The 26,080-nt window shown below is 34.3% G+C and overlaps 2 protein-coding genes across 10 annotated transcripts; both read left to right on the top strand.

Annotated features, from left to right (window-relative positions):
• Positions 1-2,830: 2,830 nt before the first annotated feature.
• Positions 2,831-7,171, top strand: LOC133688720 (receptor protein kinase-like protein ZAR1). Of its 3 annotated transcripts, XM_062108303.1 has the most exons (4): positions 2,831-4,355; positions 5,476-5,561; positions 5,674-5,816; positions 6,283-6,401. In XM_062108303.1, the coding sequence occupies exons 1-3, from the start codon at positions 3,029-3,031 to the stop codon at positions 5,767-5,769; spliced, it is 1,509 nt and encodes a 502-aa protein (XP_061964287.1). In that variant the 5' UTR covers positions 2,831-3,028; the 3' UTR covers positions 5,770-5,816; positions 6,283-6,401. The 3 variants fall into 3 exon arrangements, with proteins under 3 accessions (XP_061964287.1, XP_061964285.1, XP_061964286.1); XM_062108301.1 differs by lacking the exons at positions 5,476-5,561; positions 5,674-5,816 and having other exon boundaries at positions 6,283-7,171; XM_062108302.1 differs by lacking the exon at positions 6,283-6,401 and having other exon boundaries at positions 5,476-5,784.
• A 9,302-nt stretch (positions 7,172-16,473) lies between these two features.
• On the top strand, positions 16,474-23,790 carry LOC133688467 (transcription factor bHLH130-like). Of its 7 annotated transcripts, none has more exons than XR_009841154.1 (9): positions 16,474-17,409; positions 18,039-18,346; positions 18,426-18,596; positions 18,762-18,827; positions 18,902-18,970; positions 19,052-19,184; positions 22,360-22,945; positions 23,185-23,253; positions 23,374-23,790. XR_009841154.1 is itself a non-coding variant. In XM_062107956.1 (6 exons), exons 1-6 carry the CDS (start codon positions 17,028-17,030, stop codon positions 19,121-19,123), a joined length of 1,068 nt encoding a protein of 355 aa, XP_061963940.1. In that variant the 5' UTR covers positions 16,474-17,027; the 3' UTR covers positions 19,124-19,367. The 7 variants fall into 7 exon arrangements, 2 of the variants coding, with proteins under 2 accessions (XP_061963940.1, XP_061963942.1); XR_009841153.1 differs by having other exon boundaries at positions 23,359-23,790; XR_009841152.1 differs by having other exon boundaries at positions 23,318-23,790.
• Positions 23,791-26,080: the final 2,290 nt, after the last annotated feature.

Raw genomic sequence — 26,080 nt, 5'->3', positions numbered from 1 at the left:
TTTCTTTTAGTTTTTTTTTCTGTTTCAGTAGTTTAAATTGAGTTCACTGTTAACTGAATAGAGTTCCTTTTAAAATTTGGGAAGAGTTATTTTCACACCTCGTTTGTCTTGTATCTTGTATTTTGTATTTTGAATAGGGGTGGTTAGGAGCACAGTAGTAGTTAGTTTTTTAATTATTTTTTTTGTTTAAATTTGGAATGCAATTCCAAATAAATAATAAATTGGATAGCATTATTTTATAATGTTTGGTAATATCATGAGAAATAAATTGGATTGCATTATTCAGTGTTTAACCATGAAAAATAAGTAGAAAAATATTTTATTGATGTTTTTTTTTCAAGTTTATTAAAAGAAGAGACACCAAATATTACAAATAAAAAGTTAAAGGGACATGAAACTGAAAAAAAATAATATCATAAATTATTTTAAATAAAAAATAACAATTAAAATATTAAAAATTAAATTTGATGTATTAAAAAACTGAAAGATAATAAAATTAAAAAAATAATTTCATTAATTATTTTAAATAAAAAAATAATAATAAAAAAAATGAATACCAAAATAGATAAAAAATTTTAATTAAAAAAACAAAACAAAAAACAATCTAAAGTATAAATACCAAAGTTGATAAAAAAAACATTAAATTAAATTCTAATGGACAAGATTAAAAAATAAGATTCAAAACAAAATATATAATAAAAAAAATTTGAACTAAATTTGAAATAATTAATAAATAATAAAATATTTTTGAATTTTTGACAACTTCTTAAAACATTTTTTTGAAAAAAAAATATCTTTTTAAAAATTAAACTAAATTTTTCTGGCTAAAGGTATTTTTTTATTGATCTTTTTCAAATGTTTTTAGAAATTTTTTATTGATGAATTGTTTTTGAAAAAAAAAGATTGGTTGACATGTTAGGCAATCATTGAAGGCTAATCATTCCAAATCTTGTCATTTGTCATTTGTCAATCTTATCAATTGTCATTTGAAAAGTTTTTTATTCAAAAAAAATCTCGTGCCCTTGTATAATTAAATAAAAAATCTAAAACCCAATTCAAATAAATAAAATGCACGCACTGAATTTAATTATTTTTTTTAATGTTTATTTTTTAAAATTTTTATTTTTATTTTTTTGATGGGACATGCGAATGGATGATTCATACACAAAAAGATTGTTATTTTATTTTTTTAAATGCATTTCTTACAGAAGCATTTTCAACTCCTCGAAGAAAAAAAGAATTCCTTTGTTATTTAGATTTTTTTCAATAATTACTTAAAAAAATTGTTATTTAAAGGTCAAGTTTGTTTTCCAACTGGCATGAGAGTCATCTTTTTCTTTTTTAATTATTTTTTATTTTATAATTAAATGCAGAATAATTTAAGAGGTAAAAAGTTATTAAGTTTAAAGATATAAATAACTTAAATAATAAATTTAATAAGTTAATTCAATATATTATTATTTTAATATTTTTTAAAATAATTTTAATATATCATTATCTTAATATTAAAAAAAATATTTAATATATATCAAATCTTTACATTTATGATTAAATTTTTCAAAGTAGGAAGATTGTTTTTTCGTTAGACGTGACGCATGACGATAAACTAGTTGATCCCAGAACACGTTATTGTATGTACGATGAACCAGAGACAATCACATCTCTCCGTGTGGAGTTAATAACTGTACTTGGAATTTAATTTGTCAAACTAATCCTCCACTGGGCCGTCCAATTAAATTCCAGTCATAGTTTTACAAACTAAAATTTTTTATTTTTTATTTTTTTTACTTGAAAATATTGTTTTTTTTTAATATTTATAATATCAGTATATCAAAATAATCTAAAAATATCAAAAAAATATTAATTTAAAATAATAAAAAAATAAAATATTTTGAATATTTTTTAAAACTACTTTTAAAATACAAAAATAAATAGTGATTGCGGTGTCTTCCCAGAATTTGACAATCAAACTTCAGCATTTTTGTTAAAACCAGCTTGAGAAAGGGCACTTCAAAGACCCTTGATCCTTTTTCCAGTTAAAGTGGCAAGTGACCGAGGTTTTGCTCTCCTTTCTCAACGCCTCAGCTAGAACTTTTTATTCCTAGCAATGCTAAATTCTAAATTATGTTGCAGTCTTCTGAACTCAGTCCCTTACATCAATATTGTTGGGTTTTTTATGCTATGAGAGTACGATGTAGTATAAAATTATAAATAAGAGAATTTTTAATCAAGTGTGTGTGTTTCACGTGTTATTATAATTTTTTCTTAACAATAAAAAAATTATAATGATGTTTATTAATTAGTTAGATATTTTTAAAATTATAATTAAAATAAAACATAGCTTCAACCATATCGAGAATAAGCTAGAACATGATTGTTTTTGACGTAAAATCTGTGTTTTATAAAATTTTGAGATATTTTGTTTTTGTTATAAATTATTATTTTTTGATATTTTTTAAATCATTTTAATATACTGGCGTTAAAAATAATTTTTTTTAAAATATATTTTTAAAATATTTATAATTAAATTTTTCTTAAAAGCAATTACTGCCATAATAAAATAAACTATCTTAAAAGTAATTAATTAATTATTTAAAAAATATATAAGTAATTAATTAAATAAATAAAAAGGCTGTGGGTAGAAAGTAGCAGAGAAGCGCATCATAAACTTGAACATTTATATTTAATGTTTGTTTTTATATTTTAAAAGTATTTTTTAAAAAATATTATTTTTTTATATTATAAAAATAAAATTTTAAAAATAATAAAATAGCATTTCAATTGAATGTATTTCTAAAAATAAAAACACTTAACCACTTTCCCATGTTGCTCGGTGCTTGCCAACCTCGATTTTCCCAACTCGAAACTCAATTTCAAGTTCAAAACTTTCAAATCCAAAAACCTTCTCCTCTTCTTCTTCTCCCCACACTTAACCACTATTTCTCTTCAGCAACTCCTCGTTGCAAAATATCCTCTCCGATCTCTCACTCTCCTAAATGGTTAAAACTCAGAACTAAAACAGCAAAAAATGAAAATGTCACTAATCCCTTTCAAAGTCACAGCCTTTCTCGTTACAATCACCTTCACCAACCTTCGATTTCTCTCCTTGTCTCTTAACACTGATGGTCTAGCTCTCCTAGCCCTCAAAGCCGCAATCACAACTGATCCAACCGACACTCTAGCTTCCTGGACCGAAACTGACCCAACCCCGTGTCACTGGCATGGTATCACTTGCATTAACCACAGAGTCACCTCTCTTTCGCTCCCTAACAAAAACCTCACTGGCTACATTCCTTCTGAACTTGGCCTTCTCGACTCACTAACTCGACTCACTCTCTCTCGCAACAACTTGTCTAAACTCATACCTCTACACCTCTTCAATGCATCAACTCTCCGCTTTCTTGATTTGTCTCACAATTCTCTGTCGGGTCCAATTCCTGCCAAGATTGAATCTTTGCAAGCCTTAACCCACTTGGATTTATCTTCCAATTGTCTTAACGGGTCTCTCCCTGCATCTTTGATCAAGCTAAAAAGCTTAACTGGGACTTTAAATTTGTCTTACAATTCGTTTTCTGGGGAGATTCCAGGGTCTTATGGGTTTTTTCCAGTAATGTTGAGTTTAGATTTAAGACACAATAATCTTAGTGGCAAAGTGCCTTTAGTTGGGTCATTAGTGAACCAGGGGCCAACTGCATTTGCTGGAAACCCAAGTCTTTGTGGTTTTCCTTTACAAACTCCATGTCCTGAAGCTGTTAATATCACGATTAGTGATAATCCTGAGAACCCAAAAGGCCCAAATCCTTTTTTTATCCCTGGGAGTGTTGAGAACGTGAAAATCAAAACAGAGTCGATAGCAGTTCCCTTAATTTCGGGCGTTTCGGTGGTGATCGGTGTTGTTTCGGTATCAGCGTGGCTGTATCGAAAGAAATGGGGGGCTAACGAGGGTAAAGTGGGAAAAGAAAAGATAGACAAGAGCGACAATAATGAGGTTACTTTTAAAGAGGAGGGGCAGGATGGTAAATTTCTGGTGATCGATGAAGGGTTTAATTTGGAATTAGAGGATTTGTTGAGGGCATCTGCTTCTGTGGTGGGGAAAAGTAGGAGTGGGATCGTGTACAAGGTGGTCGTGGGTGGTCGTGGGTCTGGTACGGTGGTGCCTATGGTTGTTGCTGTGAGGAGGCTGAGTGAAGATGATGCCACGTGGAAGCTGAAGGAATTTGAATCCGAGATTGAAGCAATTGGGAGGGTCCATCATCCTAATATTGCAAGGCTGAGAGCTTATTACTTTGCGCATGATGAGAAGTTGTTGGTCTCTGATTTTATCCGCAATGGAAGTTTATACTCTGCCCTGCATGGTAACATTTCTCTAATTCTCTTAGCCATGTTCATGTCTTTCTGCATCGAATTTAACATCGGTCCCCTTCATACTTGCAAGTCAAATGTTGCTGTTTTTGGTCACACAATATTCTAGGAGCATTTATTAGATTTGCTACTACTCATTTTAACTTTACAATATACTTCAAGTTTCCACTAACAATATATTCCATGATAAATAACGTCGTTGGTTAAAAAAAAAACCCGATAAATAATGTCTTGATTGCCTTACAATGAAGTGTGGAGTCCAAAGATGGAACCTTTCTATCCAAAAATATCACGAGTCTTAAATTTCATGTGATGTTGATCCTTGGCCTTGTTGTCTAATGCTTTTTTCCCGAACAAAACAAGTGAATTCAGATCATGTATGAGGAGCGCTTAGTTGATCAACCATAGACGACAAAACTTTAAAACATAGTTAACAAACCCAAGATGACCTGACCCTGGGCCTAGCTCTAACCGGTTTTTATTTTGAACCAGTTTGGAGGTATGCTCGGTCATACCAGGGTGAGAGACCTAGCTCGGTCAACTCCAATGATTTTTCTTTTAATTTTTATTTAAAATGATATCGTTTCATTTTAACAACCAAACCTCGAAGCTTGATTTGATAACTATGCTTTAAAATGCGAAAATTCAAACTGTTAATTGCATCTGTGAGATGTTTTATGCTTTTATCTGCTGTAACTTCTCGAGATATTGATTTTGCATTCGATTTTTAATGCTATATCTGGATATCATTACTCTGCGTACACACTTCAGGGTCGTAGATCTCCATGAACAAAATGTTTTTCTTAGTCTTTTAAGTTGGGTGGTGAGATTGGAATAGTGAAGCCTGTTGAAGCTAGTAAATTGTGTCAAATGTTGTTTTCCTCGGTTTTAAGAGATGGTTGATGGGTGCTTTAAGAAGAGCACATATTCAACAATGGGTCAAATTCGTTGGCAACTGAAAAGGACCTGCGGCAATGCTTGACCCTAAATATTAGAAATTGAAATACTTAGTGTTTATTTTTGGGGGCAATTTGATGTTATGTTCCAGTTGTGGAACGTGTTGATGTCACATTCCCAGTTTTGAATATGTTTCAACCACAAGAATATACTCAGGTATGTACGTTGGAATTATCCTAGCAGTTAGCACTGGCAACTTTGGAATATTTCAAGTTTGCAATGCCTTCCTCTTCTTTGAAGCGGTAATAACTCCTGCTCTGATGCACCTGGGGCATCATTCTCGTCGTTTTCTACCCTTCAAATATTCAAAGTATTTGTCTCACTTGATTTCCCATAAATGGTAATTGGCTTCAGGACGTATTCTTGATGCTGTGGCCCTCTCAATCTACCACGCTTGCTTATGCTCACTGTTGTGTGGTCCTCTCAATCTACCATAGCTGGTGTCTATAAATACAAGATCTAACGTTTTTTAACAGCCCTCGAGGGTGAATGCTGAGGTCGATATCTTTCTCACTATTGATATTTCTCTGTGACATGTATCCAAATCATGGACCACTGGGCAGGCTTTTTGTTTGTATTACTGTGATTCATCATGCATCATAGGTGCTATTTGACTCTAAAATATGGAACTTTGTTCTTTTATATATTGGTGTGTGGCGTGTAAGTTATCTGATTTTTCTCAGTACACCGAATAATCTTCTCATGTTAACTGATACTCTTGACACATGCATGTTAAGTTCCTTTTTGCATCTTAAAATATAAAAGAGAATATGCATTGCAGCACTGGTATTATCGTGCTTGCAACGATCATTTGTTGCTATTATTTCACTCATAACCTGTATGACAGGCTCTGAGGTTTTCAATTAGCGATGTTAATGAATCTCCATATGGTGTTAAAGACAGCCCCTGAAGGTTTCAATTATCAATGTAATGAATCTCCATATGGTGTTAAAATTTTTGCAGGAGGACCTTCTAATACTTTGCCAGTGCTATCATGGGCGGCTAGGTTGAAAATTGCTCAAGGAACGGCTAGGGGTTTAATGTACATACATGAGCACAGCCCTCGAAAGCATGTTCATGGCAACTTAAAATCTACAAAAATTCTGCTGGACGATGAACTCCAGCCTTACATCTCCAGTTTTGGGCTTGCTCGTCTTGTATCGAGTGGCTCAAAATTCACTACTTCAGCATCAAAAAAGCAGTATTTGAACCAAACCATTTCCTCTGCAACGGGCTTGAAAATTTCAGCTCCCTCTAACGTTTACTTGGCACCAGAAGCTCGAGTCTCTGGCCACAAGTTCACTCAGAAATGCGATGTGTACTCTTTTGGAATTGTACTGATGGAGCTTTTAACTGGTCGGTTACCAGATGCAAGACCAGAAAATGATGGTAAGGGACTAGATAGCCTTGTGAGGAACATGTTTCGAGAGGAGCGCCCCTTGTCTGAGATTATAGACCCTGCACTATTAAGTGAGGTTCACGCAGAGAGACATGTTGTTGCAGTGTTTCATATCGCACTCAATTGCACTGAACTGGATCCTGAATTGCGTCCTAGGATGAGAACTGTGTCTGAGAATCTTGACTGCATCAAATTGCATTGAAGAGAGGAAGACCCCTGATAAAGTTCTTGTTTCCAGTTGCGACTGATGCTGAAGCTTGCTTTGCTTCTGAAATCTGTGTACTGTTCTTTGGATGTATTCTGTATGTCTAATGTAATATTCCAATTGTATTTGATGTCCCCTCCAAGCTCTGGAGAGGACTGGATGTCTTGTTAGACAGATTATTCCAGGCAACCTTTTCTCTTTGAATGTGATGATATCTGTCCGTCGTGACCTGCGGTGGTTCTTTTGCACGATAGACATGCAGATATTTGAAACTGCCCGACTTGGAAAACTTGATTACATTTATCAGTAGTCAAATGTCTATAGCAAATCTAGATGAAACACGAGATTATCAACTTAAAGGGAAAAAAAGGAGAAAATAAAAGGATGGTATTCACACGCTGGTATGTTGGAGTGCAAGTTTACAGCTAACACGTTCATGTCAAGAGGCAAAAGGTAGAAAAAAAATCCAGTTGCGTTTTATGGTGAAGCTGGCAATTGGCATTGTTTTGCAGGAAGTTATTGCGTTAGGTTTATTGAATGGCTTACAGGGATAGCTAGTGGAGATTATGTTTATGAATATGTCATGCAGGTAATCTGTTGTTACATGTAGCAATAATTTTACTTATGTAAAATATATTATTATTAATAAAAATATATATATTTAATATTAATTTACATCTGATTAATGAATCTAATGTTTCTTATTAATGAATCTAGTGTTTGATAAATAAATCTGAAGTTTGTGGAACAAAAATGTTTTGCATAGAAAATTATATGTGATATTATTTAAAGAGCAAATTGATATTTTATCTTTTATAGAGTTTTTAGAAATTTTTATAAATAAAATGTTATATCTCTTATTTTTTTATATAAGATAATATAACAAATACAGTATTGAAACACCTAAACATATAATAAAAGACATAACACTAAAAAATATAGCAATCTCTCTCTCTTATAAAAAGGTGTGTGAGATTTCTCATTGGTGATTAATATGAATTATTATTAGAGGTCAAATACTTGGAGAGTTTGTAATTTGCGACAACTTTGACTTGAAGCAATTATTCAAAACTAAGAAGAATATTTAATCTTAAGGTGATTTTCTATAAATTCTAAACAACTTTAAATCTATTTAATAAGATTTTTGAAAATTTTTAAAATTTTAAAATTTATTATTTCTGTTATATTTTACGTATGTGGAGAAATCTAATAGGTTAATCCTTACAACGAGCAGCCCATTAAAGCAAAAATATGATGGAATTGATGATTTCATTGAAAAATCCCTTATTCCAAAGTTGAAGTTGAGAATGCCACATTAGGAAGCTAAAAGCATTACATTATAACGGAAGGCAAAAAAGAGAGGCAAAAAGCATTACATTATAATTATAAATACAACAAAAATATAAGGGTAAATTTAAGTGTTGATATGAATCTTCATGCCATGTCCTGTACATGCCCGTATCTTCTATGCTGCTGATATCTTGCCCCCCAACATTCAGTCGATAAACTGTCTCAAGCGCAGTTGTGTTATACAGAGAGAAGAGGTTATCGGTGCCCACATAGGTCAGTGGATTATCATCGCCACGAGCATAGAAGCTGTCTGGCATGGAAACGATTTCGATACCATTAATGAAGGCAAAAGATGCTGGAGACGGAATGAAGGTTAATTCAAGCTTCTGATTGTCCCACACGGTGATGATGAACTCTTTGGTGAAGTAGTCCACTGGAGGTATTGTAGCACAAACTGTCAGAGACGCACTAAAATTGATTTACTGCAATATTGACTTGAAAGATCTACGTTGGACCTGTTTAAAAAAGCCCAGTCGCATGGGCTAGAGATAAGCCTACACCCCTAGGTCCTTTTTTATTATTATTTTTCTGCTTGCTTTTGATAAGAAGCAAGTAACTTGTAATCTGCCTTTATAAAAAACAGGCGAGAAGTTGCCTGTCGAGTAAAAGAAGCCGTTGTCCGCCCGGAGTCTGAACCCGACGTCTTTGTTATCACCGCCACTTGCGAACCACTTCAGATATGTCACGAGAAATCAGCCAAACTTGTTATTTAAATTGTAAAATTATGATAATTTATGAAAAATAAATAAATTAAAATTAAAATTAAATTTTCAATCAACCTAATATTAACAAATAAAATTAAAAAAAACAAAAAAAAAACCAAATTTTACTTGTCAAAACCAAGTAATAAACCCTATATAACTTCATAAAAATAAAATATAAAATTCAATACCCCATGAAAAAAAAATCTTGATGAAAAAATTGCAAAAGGACAAAGCATTTCACTAAATGCAAATGCCTTCGAGGATATGTTAATTAATAATTAATCTGTCTCTAATACTTGGAATCTTCAGTCGTGATATCAATTCCTAGCAAAGCTAAGGTTGCCGCGATGGAAGACATGTAACCGACCATATAATATTGGGCATGTTCTCCTTCGAAGGGGGCACCTAAAATCCAAAACGCAGGCTTAAAATTGTTCAAAGCTATGTCTTTGACATGCTGCTTGAGATATAAACTGGGAATCAGCAACAAGAAAGATGTATAGGAAATATGTTAATCAAGCCCGAGCCTATCACAAATGATAATTTTAGCATGAGCTCGTATAAAAATTGAATATCAAAATGATATGTAAATATAAAAATAAATTAATTTAAAATAAAAAAATAAAAGTTTTTAAATTCTTTCAAAAACACTTTTAAAATATAAAAATAAACAGGTTATTAGTCCTCACATCCAACTCTCCTCCCCCTCTCAAGAACAATTGGAATTTATTTAATGTTTCAGGTAAAAATACTTAGATCCTTAAAAATAATAAAAAAAATTTATGGCGTTAAAGGGAGTAATCTGTGACATATAAGTAGTTACTTAAGAAATAAATAAATACAATGAAAATATAAAAATTTGTATTCATGATCTATAAAAAATAATAAAAATATTTCTCCTCGGAATTTTTCAACAACATATAAATTCTAAGAAGTAACTAATAGTGATGCAGAACGCTTGGCAGGGGAGATTGAAGAGCAAATTGATAGGTGCAGAGGTCCTGAATATTAAACGTTGAAGTTTTAAATAGCATTCAATAGCTATAATTAATCATGCATGTTACAATTAGAATAAATACACAATGTAAGCCTTGTTTTACGGCACTTTTGACATTCCAAATTTGAATACAGTTTTGAGACTTTATCTCATTTTCTGGTGGAATCCAGACGAATTCTTGAGGGTGAACGTGAGGATCCCTCTGTTATTTTCTTGCTGCGTCAATTGGTATCAGAGCAGGTTTGCCTTGGCTCGATGGCGAATGACCCAAACAATGATCTACCCCTTCCTGGTGGGGAACCAGTTTCCAGGAGAGAGTTTGACACGCTTGCTACAAGCGTTGAAGAGATTCGACAACTGCTGCTCAACATGGGAAACATCAACGACAACAATGAACAAGATAACCAACGTGGTGGTGGCAGAGGCAACCGCGAAGGTCGTCGTCAACGGGAGGAGATTGAATCGGATTCTGAGGAGGAGATAGAACGTCCCAGGAACGCATTTGGTGCCAATCTACATAATCGACAACCCATTGAGGATTATCGGATGAAGGCCGACATCCCTTATTTTAATGGTCATCTATCCATTGAAGGATTTTTAGATTGGCTTGTGGAGGTAGAGAGATTTTTTGAGATTATGTCAATACCAGAGGAGAGGATGACTAAGATAGCAGCATTTCGTTTGAAAGGGAGTGCGGCTGTATGGTGGGATAATTTGCAGAAGACACGACAAAGGCAGGCCAAACAACCGGTCAGGACATGGCGTAGGATGAGACAATTGATGATGGACCGTTTTCTTCCAGTAGATTATGAGCAACATCTATATCGCCTCTATCATAATTGTGTCCAGGGAAGCAGAACCGTAGAAGATTATACTGATGAATTTCTACGGTTGACAGAGAGGAATTCGTTGAATGAGACTCAGGGGCAGACGGTATCAAGATATGTCAATGGATTGACGACATCAATCCAGGAGCGAATCGGGTTACAAGTTTTCTGGGACGTCCATGAGGCTCAAAATATGGCTATGAAGGCGCAACATTTAGAGGAAGAACTGAAGGAACGTGAACTGAAGGGAAAGAAAACAAACTATGGCAACAACAATAATTACCCGAGGAAGGCAGCAGATCCTTATGTTCCTAACAGGGAGAAGAAAGAGATCCAGCCGATGCAAAGAAATAATTATAAAGGGCAGAATTACAGAAGAGAGAGCAGCCAGAACAATGACATCAATCAGAGTCGAAATCAGAGACCAAACCATGGCCCATACACTAGAGCAACTGGTGATGTTTGCTACAGGTGTTTCCAGCCTGGCCACCGATCAAATACTTGCCCGAAGCGGAAGCAAGCAAACCTTGTAGAAGAAATCGACGAAGCTGATGATAATAGTGAAAATTATGATGATGATTATGATGGGGCTGAGTTTGCATATGAAGATAATAATGAGGTTGTAAATTTGATGATGACCCGTACTGCTCTGGAAGAAGACAAAGTGCTCAACATGGTGCTACAACGAGCTCTCCTTTCACCTAAACAAGAAGGGCAGAGGAATCACATATTTCGTTCCTTGTGTTCTGTTGACAACAAGGTGTGCACACTGATTATAGATGGTGGCAGCTGTGAGAATTTTGTGTCACAAAAGCTGGTTGATCATTTAAAACTCCCAACAGAGAAGCATAAAAATCCTTATATGCTAGGGTGGGTGAAGAGAGGACCATCAGTAAAGGTGACAGAAGCATGCAGGGTTCCTCTTTCTATTGGTAAGCATTACAAACATGAAATTTGGTGTGATGTTATTGAAATGGATGCCAGTCATGTATTACTAGGAAGGCCTTGGCAGTTTGATGTTAATGCTACCCACAAAGGGCGTGATAATGTGTTTATCTTTGAGTGGGGTTCTCGTAAAATTGCACTTGCTCCTGTTGACCCATCTGGAAAGTTAGAAAAACCGCAAGCTGGGAGTTCAAATTTTCTAGCTATCTCCAGGAGTAGTCGCAAGTTTGAAGACAGTATTAAAGAAGTTGGATTTATGTATCCAATTGTTCTTAAGGGGCTTATGGTGACAGATGCTGTTTCGAGTCACATTCCAGACGAGGTGCAAGCAATTTTGAGCGAGTATGAAGATTTGATTTCTGAAGAGTTACCAGCACAACTTCCTCCTATGCGAGATATCCAACATCAGATTGATCTAGTCCCTGGAGCAAGCCTACCTAATCTTCCCCATTACCGGATGAGCCCGAAGGAAAATGTGATTTTGAAGGAGAAGATTGAAGAGCTGCTGAAACAAGGATTTATTCGTGAGAGCATGAGTCCTTGTGCAGTTCCTGTCTTGCTAGTGCCAAAGAAGGATAACACCTGGCGAATGTGTGTTGATAGTAGAGCTATTAATAAAATCACTATCAAATACAGATTTCCAATTCCGCGGTTGGAGGATATGTTGGATGTCCTTGAGGGTTCCAAGGTGTTTTCGAAGATTGATTTGCGTAGTGGCTATCACCAGATTCGAATTAAACCGGGGGATGAATGGAAGACTGCATTTAAGAGCAAGGAGGGTCTTTATGAATGGTTGGTGATGCCATTCGGATTATCAAATGCACCAAGCACTTTCATGCGACTCATGAACCAGGTTTTGCGTCCTTTTACTGGGTCATTTGTAGTTGTATATTTTGATGATATCCTTATTTTCAGTAAAAGCAAAGAAGAACATTTGGTGCAATTAAGACAGGTTCTGGATGTTTTGGAAGAGAATAAGCTTTATATTAATTTGAAGAAGTGCACTTTCCTTACAAACAAACTGCTATTTTTGGGGTATATTGTTAGTGAAGATGGAATTCATGTGGATCAGGACAAAGTACGGGCAATCAGAGAATGGCCAACTCCAAAGACTGTAAGTGAGTTACGTAGTTTCCATGGTCTTGCTACTTTTTACAGGCGTTTTGTACGAAATTTTAGTACCCTTGCAGCCCCTATGACCGAATGTCTCAAGCAAGGAAAGTTTCGTTGGGGTGAAGCACAAGATCAAAGTTTTGCACTGATTAAAGAGAAGCTTAGCACGGCACCAGTTTTGGCCCTTCCTAACTTCGAAAAGATATTCGAAGTCGAATGTGATGCAAGTGGATTGGGGGTGGGAGCTGTGTTGTCTCAAGAAAAAAGACCAGTAGCATTTTTCAGTGAAAAATTAAGTGAAGCCCGTCAAAAATGGAGTACTTATGATCAAGAATTTTATGCAGTTGTTCGTGCCTTGAAGCAATGGGAGCATTATTTGGTGCAACGAGAATTTGTTCTCTACACTGATCATGAAGCCTTAAAATTTATCAACAGCCAGAAGAGTGTCAGTAAGATGCATGTCAGGTGGGCCACTTTTCTTCAGAAGTTTCCTTTTGTGATTAAGCATAAATCTGGATCTCTCAATCGTGTTGCTGATGCTTTAAGTCGGAGAGCAAATTTGTTGATTACTTTAGCACAAGAGATTGTGGGATTCGAATTTCTGAAGGAGTTATACGAAGCTGATTTCAGTTTCAAAGACATTTGGGTGAAGTGTGTTCAAAGTCAACCTATTTTAGACTACCACTTGAGAGAAGGATATTTGTTTAAAGGCAACAGGTTATGCATCCCCAGCTCATCCTTACGAGAGAAGCTTATTCGAGATATTCATGGGGGTGGTTTAAGCGGGCACCTGGGAAGAGACAAGACCATTGCAGGAGTTGAGGAACGTTATTTTTGGCCTCAGTTGAAGAAAGATGTTGGAAAAATTGTGAGAAACTGTTATGTTTGTCAGGTGTCGAAGGGACAATCTCAAAATACTGGATTTTATATGCCTTTACCGGTTCCTAGCGATATTTGGCAAGACTTGTCCATGGATTTTGTGTTGGGGCTTCCTCGAACCCAAAGTGGGGTTGATTCCGTGTTTGTTGTGGTCGACAGGTTCTCTAAAATGGCACATTTTATAGCTTGCCGAAAGACTTCTGACGCTACTCATATAGCCAAACTATTTTTCAAGGAGGTGGTGCGTTTGCATGGTGTACCCAAAACTATTACATCTGATCGTGACACCAAATTTCTGAGTCATTTCTGGATTACTCTATGGAAGCTCTTCGGTACTACCTTGAAGCGAAGCAGTACAGCACATCCACAAACAGATGGCCAGACAGAGGTGACTAATAGAACGCTTGGCAACATGGTTCGAAGTGTCTGCACTGATAAGTCAAAGAAGTGGGATAATGCCTTGCCGCAAGTGGAGTTTGCTTACAATAATGCAGTTCATAGTGCCACAGGAAAGTCTCCTTTCTCTTTGGTATATACTTCAGTTCCTAACCATGTCGTTGACTTAGTAAAACTTCCAAAAGCTCATGGAGTTAGCATAAGTGCTCAACATATGGCTAAAGATGTTATTGAGGTTAAAGAAGAAGTGCGAGATAAGCTAGAGAAAACCAATGCTAAGTACAAGGCTGCTGCAGACAAGCATAGGCGAGCTAAAGTTTTCAATGAAGGAGATTATGTGATGGTTTTTCTCAGAAAGGAGCGATTTCCTGTTGGAACCTACAGCAAGCTGAAGCCGCGCAAGTATGGGCCTTACAAGATTTTAAGGAAGATCAATGATAATGCCTATATCATTGACCTGCCTGCATCTATGGGAATTTCAAGTACTTTTAATGTTGCCGATTTGTATGAGTATCATGAAGATGAAGCTCTTTATTCTGAAGATAACTCAGAGGCGAGTTCTTTCAAAGAAGAGGAGTCTGATGCAGAACGCTTGGCAGGGGAGATTGAAGAGCAAATTGATAGGTGCAGAGGTCCTGAATATTAAACGTTGAAGTTTTAAATAGCATTCAATAGCTATAATTAATCATGCATGTTACAATTAGAATAAATACACAATGTAAGCCTTGTTTTACGGCACTTTTGACATTCCAAATTTGAATACAGTTTTGAGACTTTATCTCATTTTCTGGTGGAATCCAGACGAATTCTTGAGGGTGAACGTGAGGATCCCTCTGTTATTTTCTTGCTGCGTCAAATAGAATCATTATAAAATTTATCTAGATTTTAGGTTATTTTAGTCCCACACCCCCCCCTCAAGAACATGAGAAGAGATGTCTAGCATCTTGCCCAGGAGATCCTTGCCCTAGCCCCCTTTCTTCCCCTGCCCTTTCCAAAAAGATTTACTCCTGGAAAATTAACTCTAGCAGGACCACTGTTTCATTCATTCATGTAAGCATCGAAGAAAATGCTCTCTCACGTGTACTTGGTACCCACCACACACACACACACACACACACACACACACACACACACACACACACACACACACACACACACACACACACACACACACACACACACACACACACACACACACACACACACACACACACACACACACACACACACACACACACAACCTTGCTTTAAATATGGTGGTAGCATTGTCTTTTATCCCTCGCTCATTTTTGTGTTGACTTTATTTCTTCCCCCTTTTTGGGTCCTTTTATGGCAGGCACGATGAGAGGAGGAGGAGGAGGAGGACCACAAGGGACAACAGAGGATCATTGAGTTGATTAATTAATGTTCCAATAAATACATAGATTAGATTCAATCAATGATTAAACAAACATTAATGAAAAAACAAAAGCAATGCTTAAAAGGGGATCTCTTCTTGTTTCTAGCAATTAACAACAAGCTAATACTAGTACTAACAATAAATAAATAAATCATGCACTCTCTCTCCGATCCCAGATTCTCCTCTCCTTTGTTTTCCTCCTTTTATTTTTATTTTTTTTCTATTTCTATTTCTGGGATGCATGAAAACAACTGATTCCCTGGTAAGATGAGGATCTGATTACTTCAAAGAATCAGGAATTATTCCTATTTATTTCTCCCCACACAAAGATTCTCAAGCTTAGATACCGATACCGATAAAAAGTTAAAGCATTCGAGGGGAAGAAATATATATATATATAAGAACATGCCGAAACGGGCTCTCGGGTTCTGTAAATGAGAGAAGCGGTGGAATTGATGAAATGGAAAGGCGGCGCCTGCGACAGTTATCACAGCTACGCGCGGAGGGAAAGTGACAAGACGGAATGCACGAATCAGATGCGGCATGAATCTTGTTCTCAAAGGATCTAACGGTGACGTCGAGGCATTTAATCAGCCAATAATCTTGTAGTCTCCTGCCCCTTGTGTTTTTTCTTAATATGCCTTATCCACGGTATCGGTTCCACTATTCTCGAGGATTAACGCCGTCAGCGTCACTCGATCCACCCCGTCTCTCGCTCTCTCTCCCTGTGAAGATTTTCCTTGTCTTTCAATTAATCTCGAACAGTAAAATTAATTCATGGATGAGATGATGGTAATAACATTATCTTAATAAAAAACAATTTTAAATATGTATATATATATATTATTTTGGAAAACAACAAGGGCATTTTGGTAAGGGAGGAAAAGACACAAAAGTTTGGTAGATAAATTAGATCGATCGCTTTCCGTACTTCATCACCTTTTCTGGCCAACAAAGAAGAAAGATAAACCTTCGCCTCTCTCTTTTCCTTTTCGGTCTTCCTCTCTCCACTGCTCTCATCATTACCGCGCTCTCTCTCACCCTTTAAGCTCAAGATCTTCCTTGCTTTCGGTGCTTTGAAAAGCAAATCTGAGGTTCCTACCTCTCCACTTCCTTCACAAAAACTCACCTTCCCTTCTCTCTCTCTCTCTCACTTTCAATCTTTTCACTTGACAATATACGCATACAATCAGTAAAACCTTTTCTAGAGGTTTTTCATTCTTCTCATTAAGCTTTAATGCTTCTCTTGAAAAGGTTTAAACCTTTTCTTTTCTTGATTGCTTCCTCTTCAAGATCTTATCTTTACTCTGCTTAAAAAATAAGCTGACAGAAAATTTTATCAAGAAAGCGATGCTAAAATATTCCCAGAATTTTCTTCCAGCCTTAATAAAGTAGTTACTATTGAGGTACTTGTAAATGGTTCTTCAGCATCAAATCTGTTAACTTGAGCCCACAATAGTTAAGAAGAAACAGAGAGAATCAGAGCATTTGTTAATGGATTCGAGTAGTAGTCACAACTCCAGTTCAGGGTCGTTGAGATTTCGCTCAGCTCCGAGTTCACTTCTTGCAAATTTCACTGATAATGGAGTCGAAAATGATTCTGTTCTGAATTTCCAAGAGTTTGAGGATAAATCCGCTGCAAGAGTGAGAGAGGAAGCTGTTAATTATTCAAGTTTGCCGCGGAGTTATCCAGGTTTGCCTCCTCATTATCCAAGGCAAAGTTCAGCTACAAGTTCTTCAGCTATGAATAGTTCATATGGTTTGATTGGTTCAATATCAATGGGTCATCATGAGCAAGTTGAAAAGGTTGATTCAAATCCTGCTAGGCAGAATAGCTCTCCCGCTGGACTTTTTGGGAACCTTCCTGTTCAAAATGGTATTTTTTTTATTCTCATTTCTAAATGATGTGTTTTTGAGCGATTTGGTAATACATGGTTGTTTAGATTTGTATTGTTGGGAGTTTCTTTTACTATGGAGGTTAATTTCTTGAAATGAATTTCCATGTTTGCTTCTGATACTCGTGTTCAACGTATTGTTTTTAGAAGCTCGTTTGCTCCGAAGATAGAGTGTATGTATGTGTCTTTGTATCAAACCATCAATTGCTATTAATTTAGAATCTGTGTTTTAGTCCAAGATGCTTGTATTAGGGAAATTGATCCGAGGTGCTAGAAAATGTCATTGAGTTTTGAAGATAGTTGAAATAATCTCAAATGTTTCATCAGATTCGTAGAAAGGTTGATCTAAAGATAACATTTTATCGAAGCAACTAAATGGTTGTGTGCGTGTTTTTTTTCCTTTCTGTTGAACAAGTATGGTGTTTCGGCATTAGGAATTACTAATTCCGAATTATAGACCAGAAAGGTTCCATTATCCCTAAATGATTGAAGAATCTTCAAGAATGCAATTCGAGTGTTTATATATATATATATATATATTATTGTGGTAGATGATAGAAAGATTTATAGAAAACCTCTCAGTAAATTGCTGGCTATCCCACCATAAAAGGAGTGGGAAACTATTCTGGGTTGAATGGTACTAATGGAGAAGCAAGTCCGAGATTGCAGAGTCAACTTAGCTTCTCATCAAGAGTACCTTCTTCCTTAGGCTTGCTGTCACAGATTTCTGAAATTGGGAGCGAAAGCATGGAGGCAGGCAGCCCTGACAGTGGAAAACTCACAAGTGTCAGTGTTGGCGGTCGATTTTATAGCAGTCACGGGTTTCCGTATGGTTCTTGGAATGATTTGCATTTGTCAGAGAACTATAGCAGCATGAAAAGAGAGCAAGAAAATGAAAACTTGTTTTCTAATGCTCAGGTAATTTGTGTATTAGGTGTTAAGTTATCCATTACTGTTGATTCCTCAATTTCTAATCCAAGTGATTGCTTAAATTTAGAGCGGAGAACTTGGAAATCGGGCTCATGTATTATCCCACCACTTGAGTTTGCCAAAGACTGCAATGGAAATGGTTGCCATGGAAAAGTTTCTCCATTTCCAAGATTCTGTTCCTTGTAAAATTAGAGCAAAGCGTGGTTGTGCCACTCATCCTCGAAGTATCGCGGAAAGAGTATGTGATCTATCTAAATCCCATGCCATACACTTCCCGTTTTTAAGTATCCAGATAATGAGCCTCTTATCACATATCACCATATTTACAGTCACCTTCACCTTCACCTTCATTTGCTCAATCAGTGATCGTAGTTATAATTAGATGGCATAAACTATTTTTCAGGTGAGAAGAACTCGGATCAGTGAAAGAATGAGGAAACTACAAGAGCTTGTTCCAAACATGGACAAGGTAGGATATTTCCATGTACGGTTCAGCTTCAAAGTTGTCTTGGAAATCTTATATGTTCATTTTTCTCTTGGCAGCAAACGAACACAGCAGACATGTTAGATTTGGCTGTAGTGTACATTAAAGACCTTCAGAAACAGTACAAGGTATGGAGAAGAAAAACAAAAAACCAAGGAATTATTTCCTAATATATCATCCGTCATTCACGAATCTATGTTCCTTTGCAGACACTAAGTGACAACCGAGCCAACTGCAAGTGTTTAAGCAAGCAGAAGCCAGTGCAAAACAGAATTGTTTGAGGTGCTTCTGTACAGAAATCCAAGGGGCTGTACGACCAGTTCTTGTTGATCTTTAGCATCAGTAAGCAAAGATAAATATTTTTTTTTTATGTAGCAAGTTTGGTAGAAATTTCCACCCTCATGTTCTGATCCTGAAGCTAACAAAGCTTCCAATTACACAATACCTGAAAAAAAGCCATAAATGTACAGAACATGTTGTAACGCATCAATTCCTTGTTATGAAAAGATAAATGCATTAATTCCTTGTGCTGTCTTGTTATATCTTTATTGATATTCAAGGAAAGTAATGCCAATCATTGTATCTTGATTCTTGGTCTATCACACACAAGGTGAGATGAAGAGGGGATTATAATTGTCTGTACAAATCCTCCCAATTTTTCAATTCTTACATGGAGGAGTGGATTAACAAGGCAAGTTGAATCTTTCTTCTTTGGTGTATAGCCTGAACTGAACTGATTCGATGCCCTTGGTTGTTTTGGTGCTTTTCCAATTTATTGGAAACTCATATATTAGACATTAATTATTACTAGTACTGTTTCATGTAGAGTAATTATTGAAGCTTTTATGAAAGATGTGGATATATAATAAATGTTTTGCTAGTCACTCTCAAAACTTGTTAAAAGAACTTCTCTTAATAATGAAAATTCAAGAAGAAAAATGAAGTGAGAATTGAGAAGAAAAGAAAGAGAGAGATGCAGTGATATGAAATTGGAATTTCTTATTATTTGTCTCTCACGATTTATACAATTTCTGTAACTTCTTTACAACGTGTGGTTATGCAATGTACTATTAAGTTTTAAGGATATAACTTATAGGCGCGAGTATTTTAGTGTGTAGAAGTATATTGTTCATCCCTTACAAAATTTTTTATTTTTTCAGTTTGATGTTCAAGCTTTTTTTTTAGTGATTTAATTCTAATTGAAGATCAATTAATGATTTTTTATAAAAAATAGGTTTGAAAGACGAGAAGTAAAAATAAAAAAAAGTGTCAAACATGAATAGTGTGCTATAAGTTTTGTAAAAGATATATTTTAATCCTTAAACTTAAAAAATAATATAAATTATACAATTTCTAGCCTTACCTATAAATTTCGGAGTGCTTGAAGGACCCTGTTGAAACAAAAAATTCTTTGAATACTCAATTAAGATAGAGGTTATAATTGAAAGCTCATTTAAACCTATCTTCAATTGATAACACAAAATTGCAACGATTAAATTATAAATCAGTATTTTTTTTAGTTTTTCAAAACAAATTAAATAATCCTCTAGATATAAAAATAATTAATTATCTTTTTATTTTTTAAGCTAAGGAACTAATTTGGGACTCTCTCTCTTTTATTTGTTAATTTTTGTGCAATTTTTTGTAGTGTGTTACTATATTACAAAACTGTGTCATTATACCTTATATTTTGTAGTGTATTACTATATTACATTAAATTGTTAATTCCAATTCGAAGTTCTTAACTCTCAAAAGATTTTGATTTTATTTTCTAAAAAAATATCATTTTACTAATCTATGTTATATTCTATTTTTCTGTGTAATTTAATAGTCAAATTCATAGGAGAATCTTTATGTATGAATTCAAAATCTTAGAAAAATCAGCAATCTGATAATAAACGCGCATCAATACAAATTTTCAAAAATTTTGGTTTCTCCCCCCTTAAAAAATGGTCGAGTTTCGCCACTAATTGATTAATATATACTAAAACAAATTTTTTTTTTAGCATAAATACTGTTTATTATCTCACAAATCATTATGGACTGGAGCGGTAATTTTTTTAAAAAAATTTAATTTGACCCTTAAACTTTTACTTTGCACAATTTAACTCTTTTGAGTTCAAATAAGAACCTAATTGCATATTTTTTTAGGAGAAATGATTGAATTGAAAGATAGGGAACTGAAGTGAAAAAAAGTGGGTGAAATAAATGGTGACTTTGAAATTTGTCTTAAATGTTCATTTTCACCTTCCTATTTTTTTTTTCTCTTAGGTTACTAGTCCTTTTGATTTTTAAAAATTTCATTTCGATACCAAACTTTATTTTTTTATTTTCCAGTCCTTTTTTTGTAAGAAAAGAGAGAGCTCGTTGGATTTCAGTGTAGAGAGAAAAAACTCATCATTGACACCTTTCCCGACCAAAAGACAGGATAAAATTGGTGTCAGCGGGTTCCATTAAATGAAGAGAGTCTTATGGTGGTTATATCAAGTTTCAATGTAGCCTAAAAAACCAGATCTAGATCGATAATGAAATATTTTCCGTGGTTCAATTTTGTGGTCTAGTCCCTTTCTTTTGGGTTTATTAGTTTGATAAGTTGGTTTCTTGGTGTTTTAAAGGTGTTTGTAGGGTGTTTTATGGTTGAAACGAGTTGAAAAATGAGTTTTTTGAGTAAAAATTTCATAATCCTGTTGGCCACCACAAGAGTAACTAGAATCTGGGTTAGTAGACGACACGTCATTTACCACAGCGAGTAACATGTCAGCTACCTATTATTTTTTTAAAAAATTAGTCATCTACCTCTTTAAATAATACAAAAAATAACAGGGCTAGGCGCATGGGCGTGGGCTTGACATTTCTTAATACTTTTTTAATTATTTTTTTATGTTTTTTTTTAAATAATTCTTAAGTTTATTTTTTAATTAATACTCTTTCTTTGTGATTTGTTTTTTACTTATTTAGCTTTTTTTAAATAATGATTATTTTTTAAATTATATTGGTTGTGTTTAATTTTTGTTGAGGTTAGTATGATTTATCTTTTCTATATATATATATTTCATATAGATTAAATTTATTTTAAAAAATTAAATTTTTTATTTTTTATAATATTTTTAACTTGTTCAACCTTACATAGTAATTTTTTTCCTTTAATTTTATTCAATAAATCTTATGTGTGTCAATTTCTATTACAAATTAATTTTAGTTAACAAATTTATCAAACACAACTGTGTAAATGACCCGTGTTATATTATTAAATATATTGATTTACATATGTTTTTTAATTTTTCATATTTTTTTTGTCAATTTATTTTTCTATTAAATTATCCTGATCTCATAATCTGGAACGCAAGATTGACATGTAACGTGGATATATCTCATATCAAAGTCATAAATTTTACATGTTAACCTAACTTTGTTAATGATAATATTTTTTTAATTTTTTTTTTGTTGTTATTACTTTAATTTTTTATCATTTCATCAAGTTATTCAAGATTTAATCTGGTATTTAATTTTTTTTCAGGTTTAAAAAAGTTAGTCCAGCCCTCGTCATCACATGGGTAACCAATCTAATTCATCCTAAAAAGCGAAAAAGAATACACCCACAAAAAACAAGAAAAAATTCGAAGATGGTCGCATCTGTCACTGGAAAATCTACCGCAAGGAAGGAACCAAGGAACAAGGCAGCAGCTGGCTGCAATTGCAATACTGAAAAACAAGAGAACAGTTCGACCCTCAGATATTTACTATCCAAAGAGGGTAATGGGATCACTTGATTTCGTTGCCGTTGCTTGGATTTGGCAAAAAGAAACCTCCCATACCCATTGGCAATTCCATGGATCACATTAGTCGACCACATGCTGATATTTTGATCAACAATATTCTACCTCGATTGACACTGGGGGAAGCAACGCGAACCCGTGTTGAAGTATTACATATGTTAGTCTCGCAGTGTTTGGGGAAGCTGAAAATTTGAGGCTATAATGCCTAGAGTTAAGGATATCCACAAGAAACCTTGTCTCCTATAAGCATTATGGGGACGAGACAACAGCCCCGTCTTGCTGCAGTAGATGTTGGGGGGCTTTTTGCCTTCAATTATTAATTAGAAGGTAATCTTTCTGATCTTTCAAGCTGTCTTTCTCAATGGCAGCTATCACATTGAAGCCTAAATGGCTGATACTTTTTTACGGTAGCGTCCTAAATTTCCAGAAACTACCTATAGCAATAAGATGCAGATGTCGGTGAAAACATTTGATAATGATGACACTCCTCTACACTATATCCTGTCTTTGATAGAAGCTTCTCCTTCATTACATCCCTTATCTTTATGTTTGTCGATTTTGGGCAGTGAATGTGGATTGTATGCTTTGTCTCCATCATGGAGTTTATTAGCCGCCCAGAACATCAACGGCTTAAGGTAGTGGAAATTGTCAGGTTTAATGTGTTTGCTTTTAATAAAGAATCCATCATGTGCTTTGCAGAGTGTGCTGAGTTCCTTCTGTTGAATTCTAACCTCGTGAAGTGTGGCATGTGGTAGACTCGTCGGGGAAGCTGAAATCTTGTGTCTAATCTCTGAGGCTAAAGTTCCTCGAGTTGAAGGACAATCTCATGGAAAGTATTGATATATCTGAAATAAACGACCTTGTCTCCAGCGAGTATTATGAGGACAGGATAACTGTGATCTTTTAAGGACGTGGCTAGTCTTGCTGCAGTAGCTTTCAGTGGGCAACGTTAATGCTGTCATCTTTTTGAAGATTATCTTTCTGGTCTTTGAACCTTCCTTTCTCAATTAGAGACACTTTGTACTCTGTTATATTCTTTTATGTTTAATATCTCCTTTGTAGCTGTTTATTCTGGGTGAAATTGGATACTCTAAACGCTATTTTAACATATTGGATTACATGGTTAATGAAACAAATATAGTGTTTGTAATGCCCAGATTAATCTTAAAGAATCAGCAAGTGTTCGTATAAGTAAATAGAATGTTCACTGTGATTCTGACAGTGAAGAATGCTTACCATTTTATGGTAGTTCTGAATGATGGTGTCGTCTGCTGAAAACCATTATTTGTACAAGGTTCTCAAGCATCAAAGCTGTAATCTGAGCTCATCGTTCAGAGAATAGACAGAGGAAAACAGAACAGACAGAGCATTTGTTAATAATGAATTCATGTAGGAATCACAACTATCATCACAACAGCCAGTCCTTGTAAGGTTGGTTAGCTCCAAGATCACATGCTGTTAATGGATCGAGTCGAGGATAAGTCTGTTTTGAATTTTCTAGTGTTTGGAGAGAGAACTTGCTGCAAGAGTGAGAGAGGATGGTGTTAATCTTGTAAATTGTCCACAGAGGCATTCAGATTTGCCTCCTCATTATCCAAGGCAGAGTTCTGCAACAAGTTCTTTACCTATGGATAGCTCATATTATGATTGGTTCAGTAACAATGGATCATCATGAACAAGTATAAGGGAGATCAATCAAGAATTTATTAAAAGTCAAAACCCTTGAAACAAGAGATAATAATTGCTAAATTAAAGTTTATTGCCTGAAATACAAAACTTACTGGTTTTAATTGTTTAACAACTTTTTTAATCTAAAAATTTAAACTATTAGTTTAGTTTAGTATTATGTCAGTAGACATAGCAAACAGAATTCAAACATATTTTAAAACGTAAAAATTATCATCTTTAAGGTATTAATTATACCTATTATATTTACTGTAGGGTTAAAACAATAAACTTTTAAGATACAATAAAAGTTTAAATTTATAAATAATAATTTCTATAAGTTTTTTAAGAATTTCTATTTTGTTTATGATAAGCGTAAACATAGAGTTTGTAGAGAAAAAATAGATAAAAAAAATATTATTTTCTAATTGATTTTTGCCAATATCAGATTGATATTTATAAGATACAACTCTTCATATCAATATGTTTATTGAATTTAAAAAACAACTTTTCGATCAAATTAACGAAATAACTTGGCAAAAAGTGTCATGCATAAGTAATTAATTATCTAATTTGAATATATATATATATATATTCCCTCAAATACATAAATCTATTGTTTTGGTGTTTCTTATATTATAAAGTACAACAAAACCTCTTATATTTTCAATGTGAAATAAAGTTTTTATTTATTTATTTATCTAATATATAAGCTATTTTATAGTGAAACCACAATATATAATTTATATTATTTTTTAACACTAATTTACTCTATTTGCATAGAAATTTAATATATTACCATTATAAACTAGTAGTTGATGGCGCATGCGTATGAAGATTCTGTTATAATTTTATTGATGTGAATATTATTGATAAATTATTCTACAAATTTTTTTAGTCATTTAAAATAATAATAATAAAAAAATAATATAACTCAAGCAAATATAATTATTTGTATAAATTTCAAATAAAGAGATGTCTGAAATCAAATCTAACCTATGTTAAAACGTAATGCTTTTCAAATATTAGAAGATTCTCTAAGCAACACGACAATTCTTTCTTTCTTTCATGCAACATAGAGAATCTTGAAATTTCTATTTTATTTATCCTCTCAATCGTTTTCTAGTATGATAATTCTTTTTAGTAACTATAATAGAAAAAATCTCCTCCATTTTTTTTTTAAATAATTTCATGAGTGATAGGGTTTTTATTTTGGTTTTCTCATTCCTTTATCTCCAAGTTTAAATTCAAAATATTAAATTTCTTTGGCTTCATAAATAATATATTATTCTTTGTGTACTGGTGGTTAACTGCCAAAACACCCAAAGAAAATGGCATGGCTGACCCTATCAACTTCATCACAATGGACGGCCCAGATCTACCCACTTGATTTATCTGTGTATCCTATAATGCACCAAAAACCTTTACCATAACAAACCGTTAATGGGCCCCGCACTGGCCGTTGGTCTTTCCCTCCATCTCTCCCTCCTCCTTACTCACACGCTTGTCCCTCTCCGCAAGCCATTTCACAATCAAAACCAACCATTTCCAAACTCCATTTTTTTTCCCTCTCAAACCTAACCCTAACCCTCAATTCCAATTCCCATTTCTGCTTCATCATCCACCTATCATTCCCATTTTACCCTTTTGCTAGCCATGATTTGATCTTTTTTTAAAGCTTCCTATTGATTTTAATGCATGGACAAATAATGTTGTTTTGACAACAGATCACAACAAGTTCTATCTTTTTTTCGCTGCATGGTTTTCTATGTTTTTGAGGAGGGAATCTAGTGGGAT

Source organism: Populus nigra, chromosome 3, assembly GCF_951802175.1.
Source record: "Populus nigra chromosome 3, ddPopNigr1.1, whole genome shotgun sequence".
Lineage (NCBI taxonomy): Eukaryota > Viridiplantae > Streptophyta > Magnoliopsida > Malpighiales > Salicaceae > Populus > Populus nigra.
Note: the sequence above shows the minus strand (reverse complement) of the source record. Positions and strands in the feature narration are given on the sequence as shown.

Bases quoted from the DNA above. Each gene is read 5' to 3' on its own strand.
- LOC133688467 (XM_062107956.1), top strand. From the start codon at position 17,028: ATGGATTCGAGTAGTAGTCACAACTCCAGTTCAGGGTCGTTGAGATTT. The intron at 18,347-18,425 runs GTAATTTGTGTA...GCTTAAATTTAG, and splicing joins ACTTGTTTTCTAATGCTCAG to AGCGGAGAACTTGGAAATCG. The intron at 18,828-18,901 runs GTAGGATATTTC...TTCTCTTGGCAG, and splicing joins TTGTTCCAAACATGGACAAG to CAAACGAACACAGCAGACAT.
- LOC133688720 (XM_062108301.1), top strand. From the start codon at position 3,029: ATGAAAATGTCACTAATCCCTTTCAAAGTCACAGCCTTTCTCGTTACA. The intron at 4,356-6,282 runs GTAACATTTCTC...AAATTTTTGCAG, and splicing joins TTTATACTCTGCCCTGCATG to GAGGACCTTCTAATACTTTG.